The sequence below is a fragment of the Mangifera indica genome, chromosome 17, assembly GCF_011075055.1.
Source record: "Mangifera indica cultivar Alphonso chromosome 17, CATAS_Mindica_2.1, whole genome shotgun sequence".
NCBI lineage: Eukaryota > Viridiplantae > Streptophyta > Magnoliopsida > Sapindales > Anacardiaceae > Mangifera > Mangifera indica.
In genome coordinates, this window is record NC_058153.1 from 12,395,527 (window position 1) to 12,414,438 (window position 18,912).

General features: G+C 27.5%; 1 protein-coding gene and 1 long non-coding RNA gene across 4 annotated transcripts; one reads left to right on the top strand and one right to left on the bottom strand.

Annotated features, from left to right (window-relative positions):
* Positions 1-11,473: 11,473 nt before the first annotated feature.
* Positions 11,474-15,116, top strand: LOC123200452 (receptor-like protein 1). Of its 3 annotated transcripts, none has more exons than XM_044615650.1 (6): positions 11,474-11,751; positions 11,834-11,989; positions 12,071-12,220; positions 12,311-12,457; positions 12,546-12,692; positions 12,885-15,116. In XM_044615650.1, the coding sequence occupies exon 6, from the start codon at positions 13,415-13,417 to the stop codon at positions 15,077-15,079; it is 1,665 nt and encodes a 554-aa protein (XP_044471585.1). In that variant the 5' UTR covers positions 11,474-11,751; positions 11,834-11,989; positions 12,071-12,220; positions 12,311-12,457; positions 12,546-12,692; positions 12,885-13,414; the 3' UTR covers positions 15,080-15,116. The 3 variants fall into 3 exon arrangements, with proteins under 3 accessions (XP_044471585.1, XP_044471587.1, XP_044471586.1); XM_044615652.1 differs by having other exon boundaries at positions 12,885-13,776; XM_044615651.1 differs by having other exon boundaries at positions 11,474-11,989.
* A 5-nt stretch (positions 15,117-15,121) lies between these two features.
* Positions 15,122-17,032, bottom strand: LOC123200455. The gene is made up of 3 exons (XR_006498571.1): positions 16,495-17,032; positions 15,760-15,978; positions 15,122-15,428 (listed from the first exon to the last, which is right to left on the bottom strand). It is a non-coding gene; the product is annotated as an uncharacterized LOC123200455 (long non-coding RNA).
* Between the last annotated feature and the right edge of the window lie 1,880 nt (positions 17,033-18,912).

The following is an 18,912-nucleotide window of genomic DNA, read 5'->3' on the forward strand; positions in this document are numbered from 1 at the left end:
TTTAAATAAGATTAAAATATTTTAACTTTATAGGGTGCCGCCCAAAATAACAACTATGGTAGTCAATTTATACCTTGAAGAAACTCCAAAAGTAAGACAAAACTCTAAACTAATTACAGTTGGTGAAGATAAATGTCGTCAACAGATCGAGTCTGTCCATTTTTTAGGGCAATTTGTTATCTAAAATGAATAAAAGCCAATTAAAATGAGTGATTTTACAGTAATTTTAATGTTGGATTTGCCAGAAATGAGTACTGAAATAGCATAGCTTACTTGCAAACTTAGAAAGCACCCAATCATCATCGTAAGGGACTTCCCACACGCAGTAATCCTTCTCCTTGGCAAAGGAAACTCTAGTGAAACTCAGATTATAATATACGTAGATTATAAACTTAATATATCAGTGAAAGTTGAACTTGACCCAGAATGTTGTAAAGTTCAATTATTCTAACCCTGGTGTCTTTCAGCCAAGCACGGTCCTTCCCTTGGGTCATCAACCGGAAATATTTCTGAATTTTTAGTCATTTTCTTTTTCATCAGTTTGTTCCGAGAAAGCAGGCTTGATTTGGAAAATTAAATTATGTTATTGATTCTAAGTCAAAAGTCTATATAAATTGGAATGCCCAAATTACATAAATTCCCAAGTAGATAATGTTCAGTATGGCATTGTCGTGTCATATGTGTTTGTTATTGATTCTCCAATAAAATTATCTAAAAAACATTTTACAATTAACTTCTTCTTCCTTTTTTTTTTAAATAATAATTTAAAATTTAACGTCTAACTCCTATAAAAATTTAGAAAGTCAATCACTCTAAGAATGATAAATTACTTAAAAAAGTCAAGCTAGCCGTGTTGTTTAATTTTATCAAATTGATGGGTTCATAATTCTCTATCTAAATATTCAAATTAATAATAAGTTACATATGCAATATAATTTTAAATATCATATAACATCACTAAGGAAGCATCCTCTCTTGTTTCTTCTAATGATTTTTCTTTTTAAATAAAACTGATAATACAAAATAAAATGGATGAAAAAAGGTTCGATAATTTATATGGGTGGATATATTACTTGCTTTTGAAGCGATGATACTTGATTATCAATGATACATGTCTTAATTATATAGTTTATTAAATTAAGGTAATCTTTTTATTTGGAAAATAAGGTGGTGAAACATTAATTTTCAAATTTAATATAGAAGATGCAATATCAATTTTTTTTTTTTGAAAAGAAAACAAACTTACACATTGTCCCTTTATTTTCTTTTATTATCATTATATTTAAGGAAAATATTTTTTATTTTTAAAGTTATGGGTCTCCTTATAAGATTCTTTCAAACACACAAGTCTTCACAATGATTGTTAAAATGATAGAGCTTTTTGGAATTTCAAATTTCATGTAATTTCAAATTTCATTTATCAAATTAACAAAAAAAATATAAAAGAAAAAAATATTACAATTTGAAATGATAACAAATGCATCAACATAGTTTATTAGACTAAAGATAAAAATCTCCTATGATAACTAATACACTATTAAACTAAAAATCTTAAAATTATAAACTAAGTCAAAAATGAAATAAATTTATGATTTTATAATAAGGTGAAACTGAACAAATGTGAAGAATGTGTGTGTACGTGCGCGTGACGTGTGTATATTGCATTTGAGATATTCAAATTCTTTTTATAATAAAAATATCAGTTTTTTGGTCATTTATTTCAAACAACTCATTTATATTACTACTAGATTCTATTTTTTGGTACCGAGGCCCCCTTTTGGAGATGTCTACAGGCGTCTTCTTAATGTGGAGATGTATGAGCTAGCATATTTTAATCATTTCATTTGAAAACGTGAACGACTACGGTTGCTCTTGAATCTGTCTCTAATCTCTTTAGTTTAGTCCCTTGAGTGTCTTGGCAATGTTGAATTGAGAAAGCAACTGAGGAGTTGATCGAGGGAGAAAAGAAAATGGTTGTAGCTTACTTCAATCAGTAGGGATCGAAGCAGAAAGGAGAAAGAGAGTAAAAAACTTTTGTTATTTTTATTTAAATTTTCTATTTTAAAGAAATTGCTTATGGGCTACATCAATTTGGATTGGGAACAATCTTTGAGGTGGTTGGTGGTCTCGGTCGTATCTTGGAATTGAAGTGGGCTACAATGAGATTGAAAGAGATATGAATTTTCTTTTAAGCGAGGGTGGGCCTAGAAATAAAATTTCATGCCTATTTTCATTTGAGGGTGGACTTGGGCCTACCCGATCAAAGATTCTTTTTAAATTTGTCAATGTTAGGAACCAAGTAAAATCAAAGACTTGAGCCAAATTCGTTTTTGAAGCATATTATAATCTTATATATTGTCTAATTTTTTATTAGGAGTATATATTTCACGTAATTTTAACAAGAAAATGATTTAACTTTAGATATTTATAAATATCATACATATTTAGAAATTTTAGATATTTAGATTGACTCAAAAGTCTTTTAAACAAAGACAAAACATACCTAACAAATGTTTCCATAAAACAATATTAAATAAATTAATTTTAAATAACATACCTAATTATCAATCAATTACATCAATTTGAAAAATAAAGTAACGTTAACAACACTTTAGAAAAAATCAACATTTATTAATAGACGGACAACTCGAGTAAATTGGAATTTTAAATCCAAATCGTGTTTGACATTCTTAAATTATACAACAAATTAATTATAATAATTAAGTAGTAAGTTTTAAATTGTTTATTCTTTAGTAATGAAATTGAATCACATTTATTAAAAATTGATATTATGTATATAAATTAATTATTGAAACAATTTCTTATAAACTGATGTGAAAATTTCTACATTTTTTTTGTTTGCATGCATAATACTTTTATTTTTTACTAAATAAAATTAAATGTAAGGAAATTAATTTTAATAACGTAATTTTATTGGGGTCAAATATTAGTCAATACTCTATGAATTACATAGACATAGTTTAAATCTTAAGTTAGTACCTATTTTATTCTTATCTCTTAATTTTAAAACTACTAGTCTCTCAAACATTTTTTTGTTTAAAATTCAATTAAAACATGATTTCAATTAACAAGAAAGGTGATTGTTAGTTGATTAAACTTACTTATTAGTCATACTAGAGTATAATTTGTGTCTAGATACTATTTATTTTGTTGAAAAATGATAAATTTCATACCGGTATTTCCTTTTATTAGTATACTGAAAGATTTTTTCTAAAAAAAATTGGTTGTTAGATGATTTTTTTTGTTATTTTAGTGATTAATTGGTTAAGTGAAATGATGATTTTGGTCATAAAAATGAGACGTTTTCTCACTGTAGGTGTGTTTATGTCCAGTCACTATTTGTCATGCTTAGAGTTGCGTATTTTAAATAAAACTTATTTTTTTTGGCTATATTTGTATAATCCATAGAATATTGACTAATATTATTTATTCTAGTTGGTATAATTGCATCTAGTCATTGTTTGTAGCACTTAGTTATTGATTATCACAAATTTTATAGTTGCACATTTTAAAGTAAATGTATTTTTTAATTATATCCGTAAAATTATAAAATGTTGACTAATATCATTTAATACTCATAAAATTAAATTATTTTAATTAATTTAGCTTAAATGTATGGGGACTGAGAGAAGTATTAATACTTTTCAATTAGGTGACTTGGAAAATTATATCATATATACTTGTCAACCAATTAGATTAACTTGGAAAGTAAGATTACCGTGTACAATATTCTAGAAAAAAATAAAGTTTTGGTTGCCTAAGTCAACATATATGAAACGGTGGATAGCTATGTGCAAAATATATTTAATATTTTTATATTAGAAACAAATTAATTATAAATTATAATATTTAAATAGTAAGATTTAAATTGTTTATTCAATAGTAAAGAAATTGACACAAATTTATTAAAAGGTAACTTTACATCTACAAATCAATTAGGTAAACAATTTCTCGGGAATTAATGTGAATATTATTGATTTAACTATAGAATGATCGAATAAGCATTTTACAGTCAACTTTTAGCTTTTCTCTTGCTTTTTTTTTTTTTGGCAATTCATAAATAAAACAGTTGGATTGAATAAACTTGGTAATTTGAGCAATGAGATAAGAAAAAGTTTAGAAAATAACTATTGGAAATAATAATTCAATGTTTAATGGTTTAGAAATTTAGTTACTTTCAATATTTAGTGGGTGAGAGTTTAAATTTTTAATATTTAATGAGTGTCAGGTTAGATTTATAATAAACTTTGGATGGGAATATGTCTTTTGGCTGAAATAATAATTCAAAGTTTAAACTTTAAAGCTTAACTCTTATAAAGGTTTGAAAATTTAATCACATTGAGATTAACGAATACAAATTATTGAAGAAGTTATAGCCGTATTGTTCAATTTTATCAAATTGATGAGCTCATAACTCTTCATCTAATTATTTAAAACAATAATAAAGTACTAATTATTATTTACAATTTTACGCTAATTGATTGAAAGTTTTTTTAGAACACGGTTGCTAATTACAAACATGCTTATAAAATATAGCACTAATTCAATTTTCAAAACATTTTTTAATTAAATAAAAAATAAATGGCTGAAAATGATTATATAATTTATATGGGGGGATTATTTGCTATTGAAGAGATGATACTTGGAAAATAGATGATGGAACATTAATTTCAAATTCTATTTAGAAGATGCAACATGGTATTTCTTTTTTCACAAATTTACACAATGTTCCTATAGTTTCTTTAATTATTATTATTTTTATTATTAAGGACATTATTATTATTATTTTCAATAATTGCTGAAAAAAGATTATATTGAGTAAATTAAAGAGATGAGCATCCTTATAAAATTCTTTTAAACACATAAATCTTGGTTAATGATTATTAAGATGGTAGAGCCTTTTGGAATTCCAAATTTAAACTTATAATACAATCATTAATTGTTTAAAGTTTAGATATTTATGAATATTATGCATAAAAAATGTACAAACTTCCAATAAATAATAAAGTGTTCAAGTTGTTTTAATGAAAATAATACACTAATTTAGACTCTAAATCAATTAAATAGGTCAATATAAAATATTACAACTGAGATCTTACAAAATCATTATATGTTTCTATAGATTAACCAAAGTTGGGTCTTAAATATTATTGTAAAGTACCTAAGAGATGTTTTCATAAAAAAAATAAAGTAAAATAAATTAATCTTAAATAACATGCGTAGTTGTCAATCAATTATATCAATTTAGAAAATAAAGTATCGTTCACAACACTCTATAAAAAAAAGGTTGATAGTTGTCTAAGTCAACATAAATGGACAAGATGACTTAAGTCATATGGAACTTGACATCCAAAATATGTTTGATTTTCTTAAACTAGATAACAAATTAATTATAAATTAGATAATTAAATAACATGTGTAGTTGTCAATCAATTACATCAACTTAGAAAATAAAGTACCGTTCACAACACTCCATAAAAAAAAGGTTGATAGTTGTCTAAGTCAACATAAATGGACAAGATGACTTAAGTCAAATGGAACTTGACGTCCAAAATATGTTTGATTTTCTTAAACTAGATAACAAATTAATTATAAATTAGATAATTAAATAACATGTGTAGTTGTCAATCAATTACATCAACTTAGAAAATAAAGTACCGTTCACAACACTCCATAAAAAAAAGGTTGATAGTTGTCTAAGTCAACATAAATGGACAAGATGACTTAAGTCAAATGGAACTTGACGTCCAAAATATGTTTGATTTTCTTAAACTAGATAACAAATTAATTATAAATTAGATAATTAAATAACATGTGTAGTTGTCAATCAATTACATCAACTTAGAAAATAAAGTACCGTTCACAACACTCCATAAAAAAAAGGTTGATAGTTGTCTAAGTCAACATAAATGGACAAGATGACTTAAGTCATATGGAACTTGACGTCCAAAATATGTTTGATTTTCTTAAACTAGATAACAAATTAATTATAAATTAGATAATTAAATAACATGTGTAGTTGTCAATCAATTACATCAACTTAGAAAATAAAGTACCGTTCACAACACTCCATAAAAAAAAGGTCGATAGTTGCCTAAGTTAACATAGATGGACAAGATGACTTAAGTCATATTGAACTTGACGTCCAAAATATGTTTGGTTTTCTTAAACTAGATAACAAATTAATTACAAATTAGATAATCAAATAGTCAATTTTAAATTACTTATTCATTAGTAATGAAACTAAGTTATATTTATTAAAAAGTAATATTACATTTACAGATTGATTATACAAACAATTTCTTATAAACAGATTTGAAATTTTGTACACACACAGATATATATATATATATATATATATATATATATATATATATATATATATATATATATATATATATATATATATTGCATGAAGAACATTATTCATTTATTAGTTGTTTTTATTTTTTACCAAATGATATTAAATATATGAAAATTAATTAAAATAACCTAATTTTATTATTATTTTTAAATAATAATTCAAAGTTTAACATCTAACTCCTATAAAGGTTTAGAAATTTAGTCACTTTGAGAATGACAAATTACTTAAGAAGGTCGAACTAAACATATTGTTTAATTTTATTAAATTGATGAGCTTATAATTCTCCATCTAAATATTCAAATTAATAATAAGTTACTTATATAATATAATTTAAATATCATATAACATCACTAAGGAAGCATCCTCTCTTGTTTCTTCTAATGATTTTTCTTTTTAAATAAAATTGATAATACAAAATAAAATGGATGAAAAGAGGTTCTATAATTTATATAGGTGGATATATTACTTGCTTTTGAAGAGATGATACTTGATTATCAATGATACATGTCTTAATTATATAGTTTATTAAATTAAGGTAATCTTTTTATTTGGAAAATAAGGTGGTGGAACATTAATTTTTAATTTCCATTTAGAAGATGCAATACAGATTAAAAATTTGTTGTTAGATGAATTTTTTTTGTTATTCTACTGATTAATTAGTTGAGTGAAACAATGATTTTGGTTATAAAAAATAGACAATTTTCTCGTTGTTGGGCTTGAAAAATCTAATAAGTTTGATTGTGCCTTGTGATTGTACATTACACTTAGTTATTGTTTATCACAAATTTTAGAGTTGTACAATTTAAAGAAAACTTATTTTCCTTGATTATATTTATATAATTCATAGAATGTTGACTAATATTATTTATTCTAGTAGGTGTAATCATGTCTAGTCATTGTTTATAGCACTTAGTTATTGATTATCATAGATTTTGTAATTACACATTTTAAACAAAATGTATTTTTAATTATATTCGTAAAATTGATTATATGGGTGGATGTTGACTAAAATAGTTTAATACTAGTAAAATTAAATTATTTTAATTAATTTAGATTAAATGTATGGAGACTGAGAGAAGTATTAATACTTCTCAATTGGGTGACTTGGAAAGTAAGATCACCGTGTACAACATTCTAGAAAAAACAAAATTATGATTGGCTAAGTCAACATATATGAAAAGATGGATAGCTACGTCCAAAATATATTTAATATTTTTAAATTAGAAAACATATTAATTATAAATTATAATATTTAAGTAGTAAGATTTAAATTGTTTATTCAATAGTAAAGAAATTGACACATATTTATTAAAAAGTAACTTTACATATACAAATCAATTAGATAAACAATTTCTAAGGAATTAATGCGAATATTATTGCTTACTCAGTAGTAAAGAAATTGATTTAACTTTAAGTTTTCCTCTTGCCTTTTTTTTTTTTTTGGCAATTCATAAATAAAATAGTTAGATTCAATAAATTTGAAATTTTGAGCAATGAGATAAGGAAAAGTTTAGAAAATAACTATTAGAAACAATAATTCAGTGTTTAAATGTTTAAAAATTTAGTTACTTTCAATAATTTTAATGGGTGAGAGTTAAATTTTTAATATTTAATAGGTGTCAGTTTAGTAATTGAATAGATTAATATAAAATATTACAACTAAGATCTTGTAATTTTTTTGATTCAATAATGTACTGTAATTGATTTTTGTTTAATAAGATTAATATTTTTAAATTTACAGTGTCACATCCATAATCACTGTGGCTAATTAATCTATATGGTGAACAAACTCCAAATGTAAGATTTATATAATAAGATTTATATAATGAAAATAAAAAACAGGATTGGAAAGAATATCACGCCTAGAAAATGTGCCAACTCTAGTTTAAAGCAATAAAGACGTGAAATAGGGGCAATTTTTGCATTCACATTGACTTAAAGTCTAATAAGAAACAATAACAGAACGTGCATAGAAAATGTACAAATTTTTGAAAAACATAAAAGTTCAATTTATTTTATAAAAATGATATACTAATTTAGACTCTAAATTAATTGAAGAAATTAAAAAAATATAATTTTAATCAATACAACTAAGATCATATGAAATCATTACATGTTTCTATAAATTAGCTAGCATTGGATGTTAAATATTATTGTTAAATACCCAAAGGATGTTTCAATAAAACAATAGGAATTAATTTTTTTTTTTACAAACTTACAAATTATCCCTATTGTTTCTTTACTATTATTATTGAGGAAATATTTTTATATTTTATTAGTGAGTGAAAAAGAATTTATTGAGTAAATTAAAGTGATAAGCCTCGTTATAAAATTATTCTAAACACAAGTCTAGGTCAATGGTTGTTAAAATAGTAGAGTCTTTTGGAATTCCAAATTTTAACTTATAATGCGGTCAGTCTCTTGTAAGTCTAGGTAATGGTTATTGATAGACTTGAAAAATCATAAGTATTTCACTTAATTTTTAGAAATAAAAAAGTTTAAACTTCAAATATTCATGATTAATTCCATATAAGTGAAGAAATCAAGTTCATTATAGGTCCTATTTTCTCCAGTAATTTAAGAACACCTTAAGAAAAATTTAGTATTCCTTTATGTCAATACCAATATAACTGTAATGTCCAACTTCCATAAATTCTCAAGTAGGTGGCTTGACTTAGAAAATTAGGTTATGTTGACAATACTGTTAGAAAAAGTTGATAGTGTTCTAACTTTAAAGTCAATAGTCAATGTAATTGGAGTACATAATATGAATGAGAAAAAGAGACAATTGTTGCATTCACAATGGCTCAAAAGTCATAGGAAAAAAATAAAATACAAGGACTAATCATGCATCGAAAATGTTCAAACTTCCAATAAATAAAAAAGTTCAATTTGTTTTCATGATTTACTATCGAAGACATTCATGAAATAGCTTTAATGAATACAAATAAGATCCTATGAATTCATTATATGTTTCTTTACATTACTAGGGTGGTAAACAAGCAACCAATTTACATTAACTTGGAAAATAAAAGAGTTCACATTTACCTAAGTGATCGAGCTGACAATTTTTAACCAGGTCTATTAACCCAACATAAAAAAAATAAGGTTCAGATTAAGTTTTTCTTATATAAAATTTATTTTGGATCAACCTGATATGACACAGAAATTAAATTGGATAGTGTTAGAATTCACATAAAATAAATCTGCTATGATCCGAATCGATTCAAATATTTTAGAGAAATATTATTTTAATAAAATTTGTTAGAAATAAATTATAGAAATGTTAAAAAATAATATAAACAGCAGAAGACAAATTAAAGTTTTAACAAAAATTGGATGACTTCTTCGGTCTTAGTAATTACGTTGTTCAATGTTATCAAATTGATGAGTTCATATTTTTACGCTGTTCTGTAGATTCTTTTATTATTATTTTTTAATAATTGGTGAGAAAAGATTATATTGAGTAAATTACTTTATACAAAATACTTTCATAGAAAGTACTTTGCACAAATAAGATTAATATTTCTAAATTTACAGTGTCACATCCAGAATAACTGTTGCTAATTAATGTAAATTGGCTGTTTACATGTTTCTATAAATTCGCTAGGGTTGGCTGTTTCAATTAAAAAAAATTAATTTAATTGTAAATAAATCTTTATGGTTGCCAGTCAATTACATTAACTTGAAAAATAGGGTTATATTCACAACATTCAGTAAATTTAAATTTGACATCCACAACGTGTTAGGTATTTTTAGATTAAACAACAAAGTAATTATAAATTATAATTATTAAGAATATATTAAATAGTAATATTACGTATACAAATTAATTATACAAACAAATTTTCACAAATTGACGTGAAAATTCAACAGTTTTTTTGGGTCTATATGCAAAATATTATTCATTTATAAATTTCCTTCATTTTAATTGTTTTATTTTACCAAATGATATTAGATGCATATTTCATTGCCTGTAGACTGAGTTGAGCAAAGTATAAATTTCAATTGGGTCACTGAAAAATTGCTGATATTCAATTAAAAAAATTATATTAAGGGAAAAGACCTGGAATTGCAAGAGAAGTGGGGGCCTCATTGTATTATAAATAGAGTGAAGGAAGTGTGTGAGTCACAACTTCATCACATAGTTTATTATTCTGATCAGACATGAGTTGTAAGTGGCTTTTGGTGTTGTTAGTGATGAAACTAGTTTGTTTGGTTGAGGGGTGTTGGGATGAAGAGAGAATTGCCCTTCTTCAACTTAAACCTTTTTTCAATTATTATAATTCTTATTACAATCGTCTCAACCTTTACAACTGGGTGGAGAATTCAAATTGTTGTAAATGGGAAGCGGTTGAGTGCGACATCACTGGCAGAGTCACCAAACTCGCTCTTTTTGGAGAAAGTTATTTGGATCTAGAAGAGCCCCGATATCTAAATGCATCTTTGTTTTCTCGTTTCCAACAACTACAAATACTGTATTTAAATAGCAACAATATAAGCGGTTGTATTGAGAACGAAGGTCAATTGTCTTCCTCATTTGAACTTTAATATTTCTATATTTAGCATCACATTTATTTTTCTATTAATTTCTTTGCATCTACCTAGAATCATATGATTTTAACAAAATCTGCTAATTCCTCAAAAATTTCTCCTTTGTAGATTTATATTATTTGTAAGCATTTAATAAAAATACTGAGAAAGGTCCTCACATATATTCTGTGAATAATTTTGTGATACATTAAATGATTATATACATGAAGCAATTTATTGGCTTGAAAATGTTTTGAGTAGTTGCAGGTTTTGAGTGGCTATCAAGGTTGAGAAACTTGGAGGTACTAAGTTTAACCAAAAACAAATTCAATAATAGCATCTTATCATCTCTAGCCAAACTCTCCTCATTGAAAAAATTGTATCTAGATGAGAATAATTTGAATGGGAGCATTAATATTCAAGGTAATCCATAATTTCAACTATTTTTTCTTTTTCTTTTTTGTTTTGTTGAATTTACGATATAATTGGACATTTTACATTAAATATATGAAATAGTATTTAATCTTGTGAAATTGTTTGACTATTTTTAGGTTTGAATAATTTGGAGTATATCAATTTAAGTGGTAACAACCTCAACAATACAATATTATCATCTTTGAGTGATCTCTCTTCATTGAAATCTTTGTATTTGAATGAAATTGGATTGAACGGAATTGTTGATGTTGAAGGTAAGAACAATAAAATTCCTCATGTTCTTATGATCAATTTTTAATCAATTCTATTTTATTTATCACTAGGATTATATTCCTTGAAGAACTTAGAGGAACTGGATATGAGCAATAATAAAATTGACCAATTTGTAAACTTCAAAGGTAAATAATGATTTTTGTTTCATTTCTTGGTATATATTACATTGAAGATTGTTGATTATAAATTTAGTTTTTTAACGCTTAGATTATGGAGGCTTGAAGAACTTGACTATCCTTTATCTAAATGATATGGAAACCATTAATGCAACTGCTCTTTTCCTCTCAACATTGATGTCATTCTCCTCCTTGAAGACGCTTTACCTTTCATATAATAATGCTATTCAAATAGAGATTACTCAAGGTAAGAAATAAATTAAAGTTATGATGCTAAAACAAAATTTCTAACAATTTTTCAATTACTTACCTAGTGTTATTTTAACAGAGTTCCACAATGTGACAATTAGCTTGGAAGAATTGTTCTTGGATTATAATAAGCTCCATATAAACTTTCCAAATATTGTTAAAATCTGTCCTTCACTGAAATATTTGTCAATGAGGTTTTGTGAGTTCAACGGCGTCTCAAAAATTGAAGGTATATAAATGATTGTGTGACGTGCTATTCAGATCAATTTCTATATATATAACCTAGAGTCATTTTAAATATATTGCTCTGTTACAACAGAGTTGCATAATTTGACCAGCTTGGAAGAACTGTACTTGGATGGTTCTAAGCTCCCCAGAAGCTTTCTACAATTTGTTGCACCGTTTACTTCACTGGAAGTTTTGTCAATGAGCTATTGTAAGTTCAATGGCATCCCGCAAGTTCAAGGTAAATAAAAGATTAATTACAATGTGCTATATATTCTACTTAATTATATGTGCAATGAAGTTCACGAAAATTCCTGTCAATATTGTAGGTCCCCTTAATCTAAAAAATTTGGAAAGTTTGGACATGGAATATACTATTCTCAACACAAGCTTTTCTAAAATCTTTAGGCTGGGAACTTCTCTTCAAACATTATCATTGTCTAACTGTGGACTTAGTGGCACGTTGGCCGACCAAGGTTAGTAATTTGCTCATATTCTTTCTCCTCCCCAAGTCAAAATTAATTATAACTACAATGACCTATGAGAATATAAAGAAATTACAAGTGTTAATATACAAAAAATGGTTTTTAATTTTAAGCTTGGAGACTGCTATCCTACATTCTATTCACATTGGATTCTTCATAAATAAAAGACATGTTTCATTACAGGCTTGTGTGAGCTGATGGATTTGGAAGAGTTGGATATTGGCTATAATGATTTAAGGGGTGCCTTACCTCCATGTCTTGCAAATTTGACATCACTTCGACAATTAGATATATCTTTCAATCAAATTATTGGAAACATCTCCTCATCTCCTCTTGATAACCTAGAATCCATTGAAGTCCTCCACATTTCGGATAATCTCTTTCAAATCTCAATTTCACTCAATTCATTTTTTAACCTTTCAAACCTCAAAGATTTCAAGAGTGAAAATAACCAAGTTTATACTGAAACCATGTCATATTCCATGACCCCAAAATTCTAATTAAATTCCATCAATTTATTTGGTTATGGAAGTGTTGGCCCTTTTCCAAAATTTCTTTACCATCAACATAACTTACAATATGTTGATCTCTCTCACATTAACTTGACTGGAGAATTTCCGTATTGGCTATTGTACAACAATACCCAATTGAAATCACTTAGACTAGTTAATAATTCTCTTTCAGGGAGTTTCCGGCTATCATTTCAATCTCATATGAATTTATCAATACTAGATATCTCCTTAAATTTTTTCCATGGTCAAATTCTGATGAATATTGGTGCAAAACTACCAGGGCTAATGTTGTTAAAGATGTCTGGAAATGATTTCAATGGTAACATTCCATCTTCTCTTGGTAATATGAGCTCCTTGCTAGGTTTAGACATATCAAACAATAACTTGTCAGGTGAAATACCTGAACAGTTAGTCATAAGTTGCTCATTACTAGTAGTACTTATTCTTTCAAAGAATAATTTGCAAGGCCAAATCTTTTCTAATAATTTTGGCTTGACAAAGTTACAAAGTTTGCAATTGGATGACAACCATTTTAGAGGAAAGATTCCAGAAAGTTTGTTAAATTGCTCTACTTTACAAGTGTTACATCTCAATGATAACAATCTCTCAGGTAAGATTCCAAGATGGTTTGGAAATCTATCATATTTAATTGATATAGTGATGTTTAATAATCAACTTGAAGGTCTACTTCCAAAGGAACTTTGTCAATGTCAAAATCTTGAAATTTTGGATCTTTCAGAAAACAAAATATTTGGAAGTTTACTACCCTGTCTTAGCCCTTCAAATATCAGACAGGTTCATTTGTCGAGAAATAGATTAAGAGGACAATTAAAAGATGTTCTTTACTTTAATAGTTCAACCTTGAAGGTCTTAGATCTTAGCCATAACCACTTAGAAGGGAAAATTCCTAATTGGATCGAGAAACTTTCGTCCTTAAGTTACTTTACCTTAAGTAACAATAATCTTGAAGGTGAATTACCTACTCAATTATGCAATTTGAGAAAATTACGCTTGATAGATTTTTCTCAGAACAATTTTTATGGTAAAATTCCTTCTTGCCTAAATTTTACTGCCCTCTATGAAGGAAATGAGAATGATGAAAGTTTAATTTATGAACTTTCAAATACCTATGCGGATATACCCTATTATGTTATTGCTGGATTCTCGGTTGAAGATGCACCAGTTATGATAAGGGAAAATGAAGAGTCGATACAGTTCACTACCAAAAGAATATCCTATAGTTACAAAGCAAAAATGCTCCCATTTATGTCTGGAATTGATCTTTCATGTAATCAATTATTTGGTGAAATTCCTCATCAAATTGGAAACCTTACAATGATTCATACTCTTAATCTTTCTCATAATAATTTGACAGGATCAATTCCAAAAACATTCTCAAACCTTAAACATATTGAGAGTTTAGATCTTTCTTACAATAATTTGAATGGAAATATCCCTTCTGAACTAGTAGAGATAAATACTTTGTCTGTATTCTGTGTGGCATACAATAATTTATCAGGCAAAACACCTGAAAGGACTGGACAATTTGCAACCTTTGAAGAGAGTAGCTATGAAGGAAATAAATTTCTTTGTGGATGGCCATTGAACAAAAGTTGCTATCCATTGGAGTCACCATCATTGGCACCAAAAGCTTCATCAATTATTAAGGGAGATGATAGTGATTTTGTTGATATGGACATTTTCTATATAAGTTTCGTGGTGACCTACATAGTTGTGCTTATAGCATTCGCGACAATTTTGTATGTGAATCCATATTGGCGACAGACATGGTTTTATCTTGTGGAGATATGGATGCTCTCTTGCTACTACTTTGTTATTGATCATCTCACACTTTTTTGTCGTTGAATTGTATTGTAATATGTACATATGTCAACTTTTTATATTTCAATATAAGGTTTTAAAGTCAAGTTATATAATAAATTTGTTGAACCATATAAATGCAGTTTAGAAACATATACAAAATTCTATAGTTTATTAAATCTATACCGATAGATTCAAGAATATTCTCCCTGCTTCCTTCCCATTATGCTGAATTTATTCCTTGATTGAACGATTCCCTTGTAGCATTATTTTACTGCCTCATACAACTCTGAGTGACTAGGATGAGTTTCCCAAACTGCCCTCAAGCTCTCTGCCCCTATTTTCTTCGGCTGCAATCTCCCTCGGGCTGTCTTCCGTTATCTTCTTTTTAGGCCTGCAAACATAAGCTTTAGTGATTAGGCTTCCATCATCATCTCTTCGTTTTCAAATACTCGTGTGCTAGAAAGGACACATCACCAAGTCATTTTAAATTCAATATCATGCATGCTCACATGAAAATTTCAAAAACATAACAAGGGATTAAGAAAAGGTTTCATCACCATGCTTATATATTTTAACACAAGAGCTCTATAAACCTTAGATTTTCTTAGGCTACTTCCATAACTTAATACCAATCAAATATACGACACAGCAATGATCCAAATTTATAGTGAGTAGAACGGATTGAAACAACTATAACCCAATCATATCAAATAAAAGTTTACCTAGACACAGAATTGATGTAGAAATATGCATGCCCATATAGTTTTTATTGTGTTCATGGGAGTAAAAAGCAGGAAAGAACTGAGCAGAAGAGAAAGCCACCCCCAAGAATTTTGATGCTTGCCACTCTGCAAGTATGCCGCTAAAGGCTCTGTATATGTCAGACCCTGCAACACTGAATTGAGAAAACAAGTATTTCCAAGATTTTCAAGACCAGCACCCTGTAAGCGATACATAGTATTATAGATCAATTTCAAAGTTCAACACAAAACCAAGCTAACCACAACTATAACCTAAAACAAGCCATGCATTTGCCATTGAAAATTTGACACCAGTCGTTGAGCTGAAATCACCAACTAATAACAGATATCATCTATGATCTGAATTTCATTATCACTTTCATTGCACATTCGTAAAGACATTATGGACTACCAAAATCATTACTTCCAGTAACTATACTGCAATTTTACTCCCGGCAACATGGCAATTCCCCTCAATTGAAGCCGTGAAACTAACAAATACACATGAACAGATACAAAAGGCTCATTCAAAAATAAATTAATAATAAATAAAAACCAATGTTATGTTTATGGAGGACTAAAACCATAATGTTATTTACTGTTATCATACGGGGACTTCACTCTTAGTAACATGCCAATTCATCTTCAATAAAAACTCATAAAAACCCCTAAAAAGCCAAAAAAAAAAAAAAATCTTAACAAAGTAAGCGCACTCACAATTCTCCGAAAAGTCATCCTAAAACTCAGCTCAGGATCCAACCCACAATCCCAAAACTCCGAACCATCACCACTAGGACCATGTCCTTGACCCGTCCCATCTTTCTTTTGCTCCGACACACTTGGATTCAGCGTCTCCAAGTTAAAATCCCCATTTTCGCCACTATTACTAAGCCCATTAAAGACTTTTCTAGCCGGGTGAAACTCGATCCTTCTTTGAAACCCAGAAAAGGATCCGGCCTCAGGATCCGAAAACCCGCCCGCCACTTTGAACTTCTGTAATCAAATTTTCTATCACCTGAGAAACTGGATGAAAAGATTTGAAATTTGGGATCAAAATTGAAAAGAACTAATAAAAAGGGTATAAAGTTATGGGAAATTCGGGATTTTATTGAAATGGGTGTTGAAAAAAGCAAAGCAGAGCTGTTTCGGCTTCTGCGAGAGGGAAGAGCTAATGTGGAAGTTGGACTATTAAACCCTACTCAGTGACCGTGGGGGGGTAACAGTAAGTTTTGTCTTGTTTCGGACTACTTGATTGAGAGATATTCTCAATAATTTTCGAGTCCACCAGATCCGAAGATGGTTTGGACTTCACATAATAATTTATGAGAATCAAATCATATACCTTATGGGGATTTATACCCAATAATTGATACAGCTTGCGATTAAAAATATATTTTACTTTTACAAAACAAAAATGCTCACATTTATGTTTGGAATTGATCCTTCATGAAATCACTTATATTTGGTGAAATTCCTCATCATAAACCTTATGGGGATTTATACTCTTAATCATTCTCATGATAATATGACAAGATTAATCCCAACAATATTCTTAAAGCTCAACTAGATTAGGAGTTTAAATTTTTCTTATAAAAGTTTAAGAGGGAATATTTCTTATTAATTAGTATAAATATACACTTTGTCTCTATTCAATGTAACATACAATAATTTAGACAAAATATCTCAAAGATTTTGACAATTTGTACTCTTTGAAGAGAATATTTATGAAGGAAATAAATTTCTTTGTGAATTGTCAATGAGTAAAAGTTGCAACCCATAATAATCACAATCATTGGCACCAAAAATTCCTTCAAGTAATAAGGGTGATGATCACGATTTAGTTGCTATGGACATTTTCTATATTAGCTTAATGGCGAGCCATATACTTGTGCTTATTATTTGTTATTATTTTTGGTAAGTACATAGTTGTGCTTATAACATTCACCAAAATTTTGTATATGGATCCATATTGATGGATATAATTTCTTATGGAAATGTAGATGCTCTCCTACCACTATTTTGCTATTGATCATCTTACATAATTTTGTCAATAAATTGTATTATAGTGTTATATGTACATATGTCAACTTTTTGTATTTCAATATTTGGTTGTAAAGTTAAATGATGAAAATAAATCTATTGTTCTTTGAAAGATCCAAAATTTCAATTTTTTTAAATTGATAAAATTCATTTGAAAATAGACATTCAAGTTGATTACTATATATTACTATATCAACTAATAAATATGATAGATTTCCAAACTATCTTGGTATTTTACCTTGCAAACTGATATCATTGAGATACAAATAAACAAGAGCAATTTAACATACTTTTTAGAATCTTTTCACTAAAATGATTGTCATTCAATTGTATTCTTAATAATTTTGTCAAGTTTAAATTATTAGAGAAAATATGATCCTGCAAATTGTTGTTTAATAGAATAAATACTTTTAGTAAAAGGCAACTCATGCTTAAGATTTTAGGTATCCCACAAACAAGTAAAGTTTGATACGGCCAAACTTTGCAAGCTCTCTTGCGACAACTTTGTTATTATCTCACACTGTTTTGCCGTTGAATTGTATTGTAATGTTATATGAAAATATGTCAACCTTTTTTTATTTCAATATATGGTTTTAAAGTCAAGTGATAAATAAATTTATTATTATCTTAAATATCAAATATTTTAACCTCTAGGAATTGACAATACCCCGTTAGAAGTGGACCTTCAAAATGATTTTAGACATCACTATATCAATGAAATATGATGGATTTCTAAATCATCATGAAATCTTATCTAAGAGATAGTTATCATTGAGATACAACACTAATAGACAAAAGCAATTTAACACAATTTCTAAAATTTTCCACGAAAATGATTGTTATCAAATTGTAATCTTAATAATTTTTATCAAGTTCAAATTATTAGAGAGGAGATGACCTTGCAAATTGTTGTTTGATAAAAAGCAACTTTGTCTAAGTATTTAGATGTTAAACAACACTATTATAGAGTGAGTATACATAGGTTTATTGAATGTTTAAATATGCTAGCCTTAATCTCGAGTGGGAAGTAGATTTTTAGCCATTTGCGTTCAGCTCTAGAGTTAAAAGTATAATTTTTTGCAATGCATCAAATTA

What these genes read in the sequence shown, in the direction of transcription:
- LOC123200452 (XM_044615651.1), top strand. Translation starts at nt 13,415, where the DNA reads ATGAATTTATCAATACTAGATATCTCCTTAAATTTTTTCCATGGTCAA.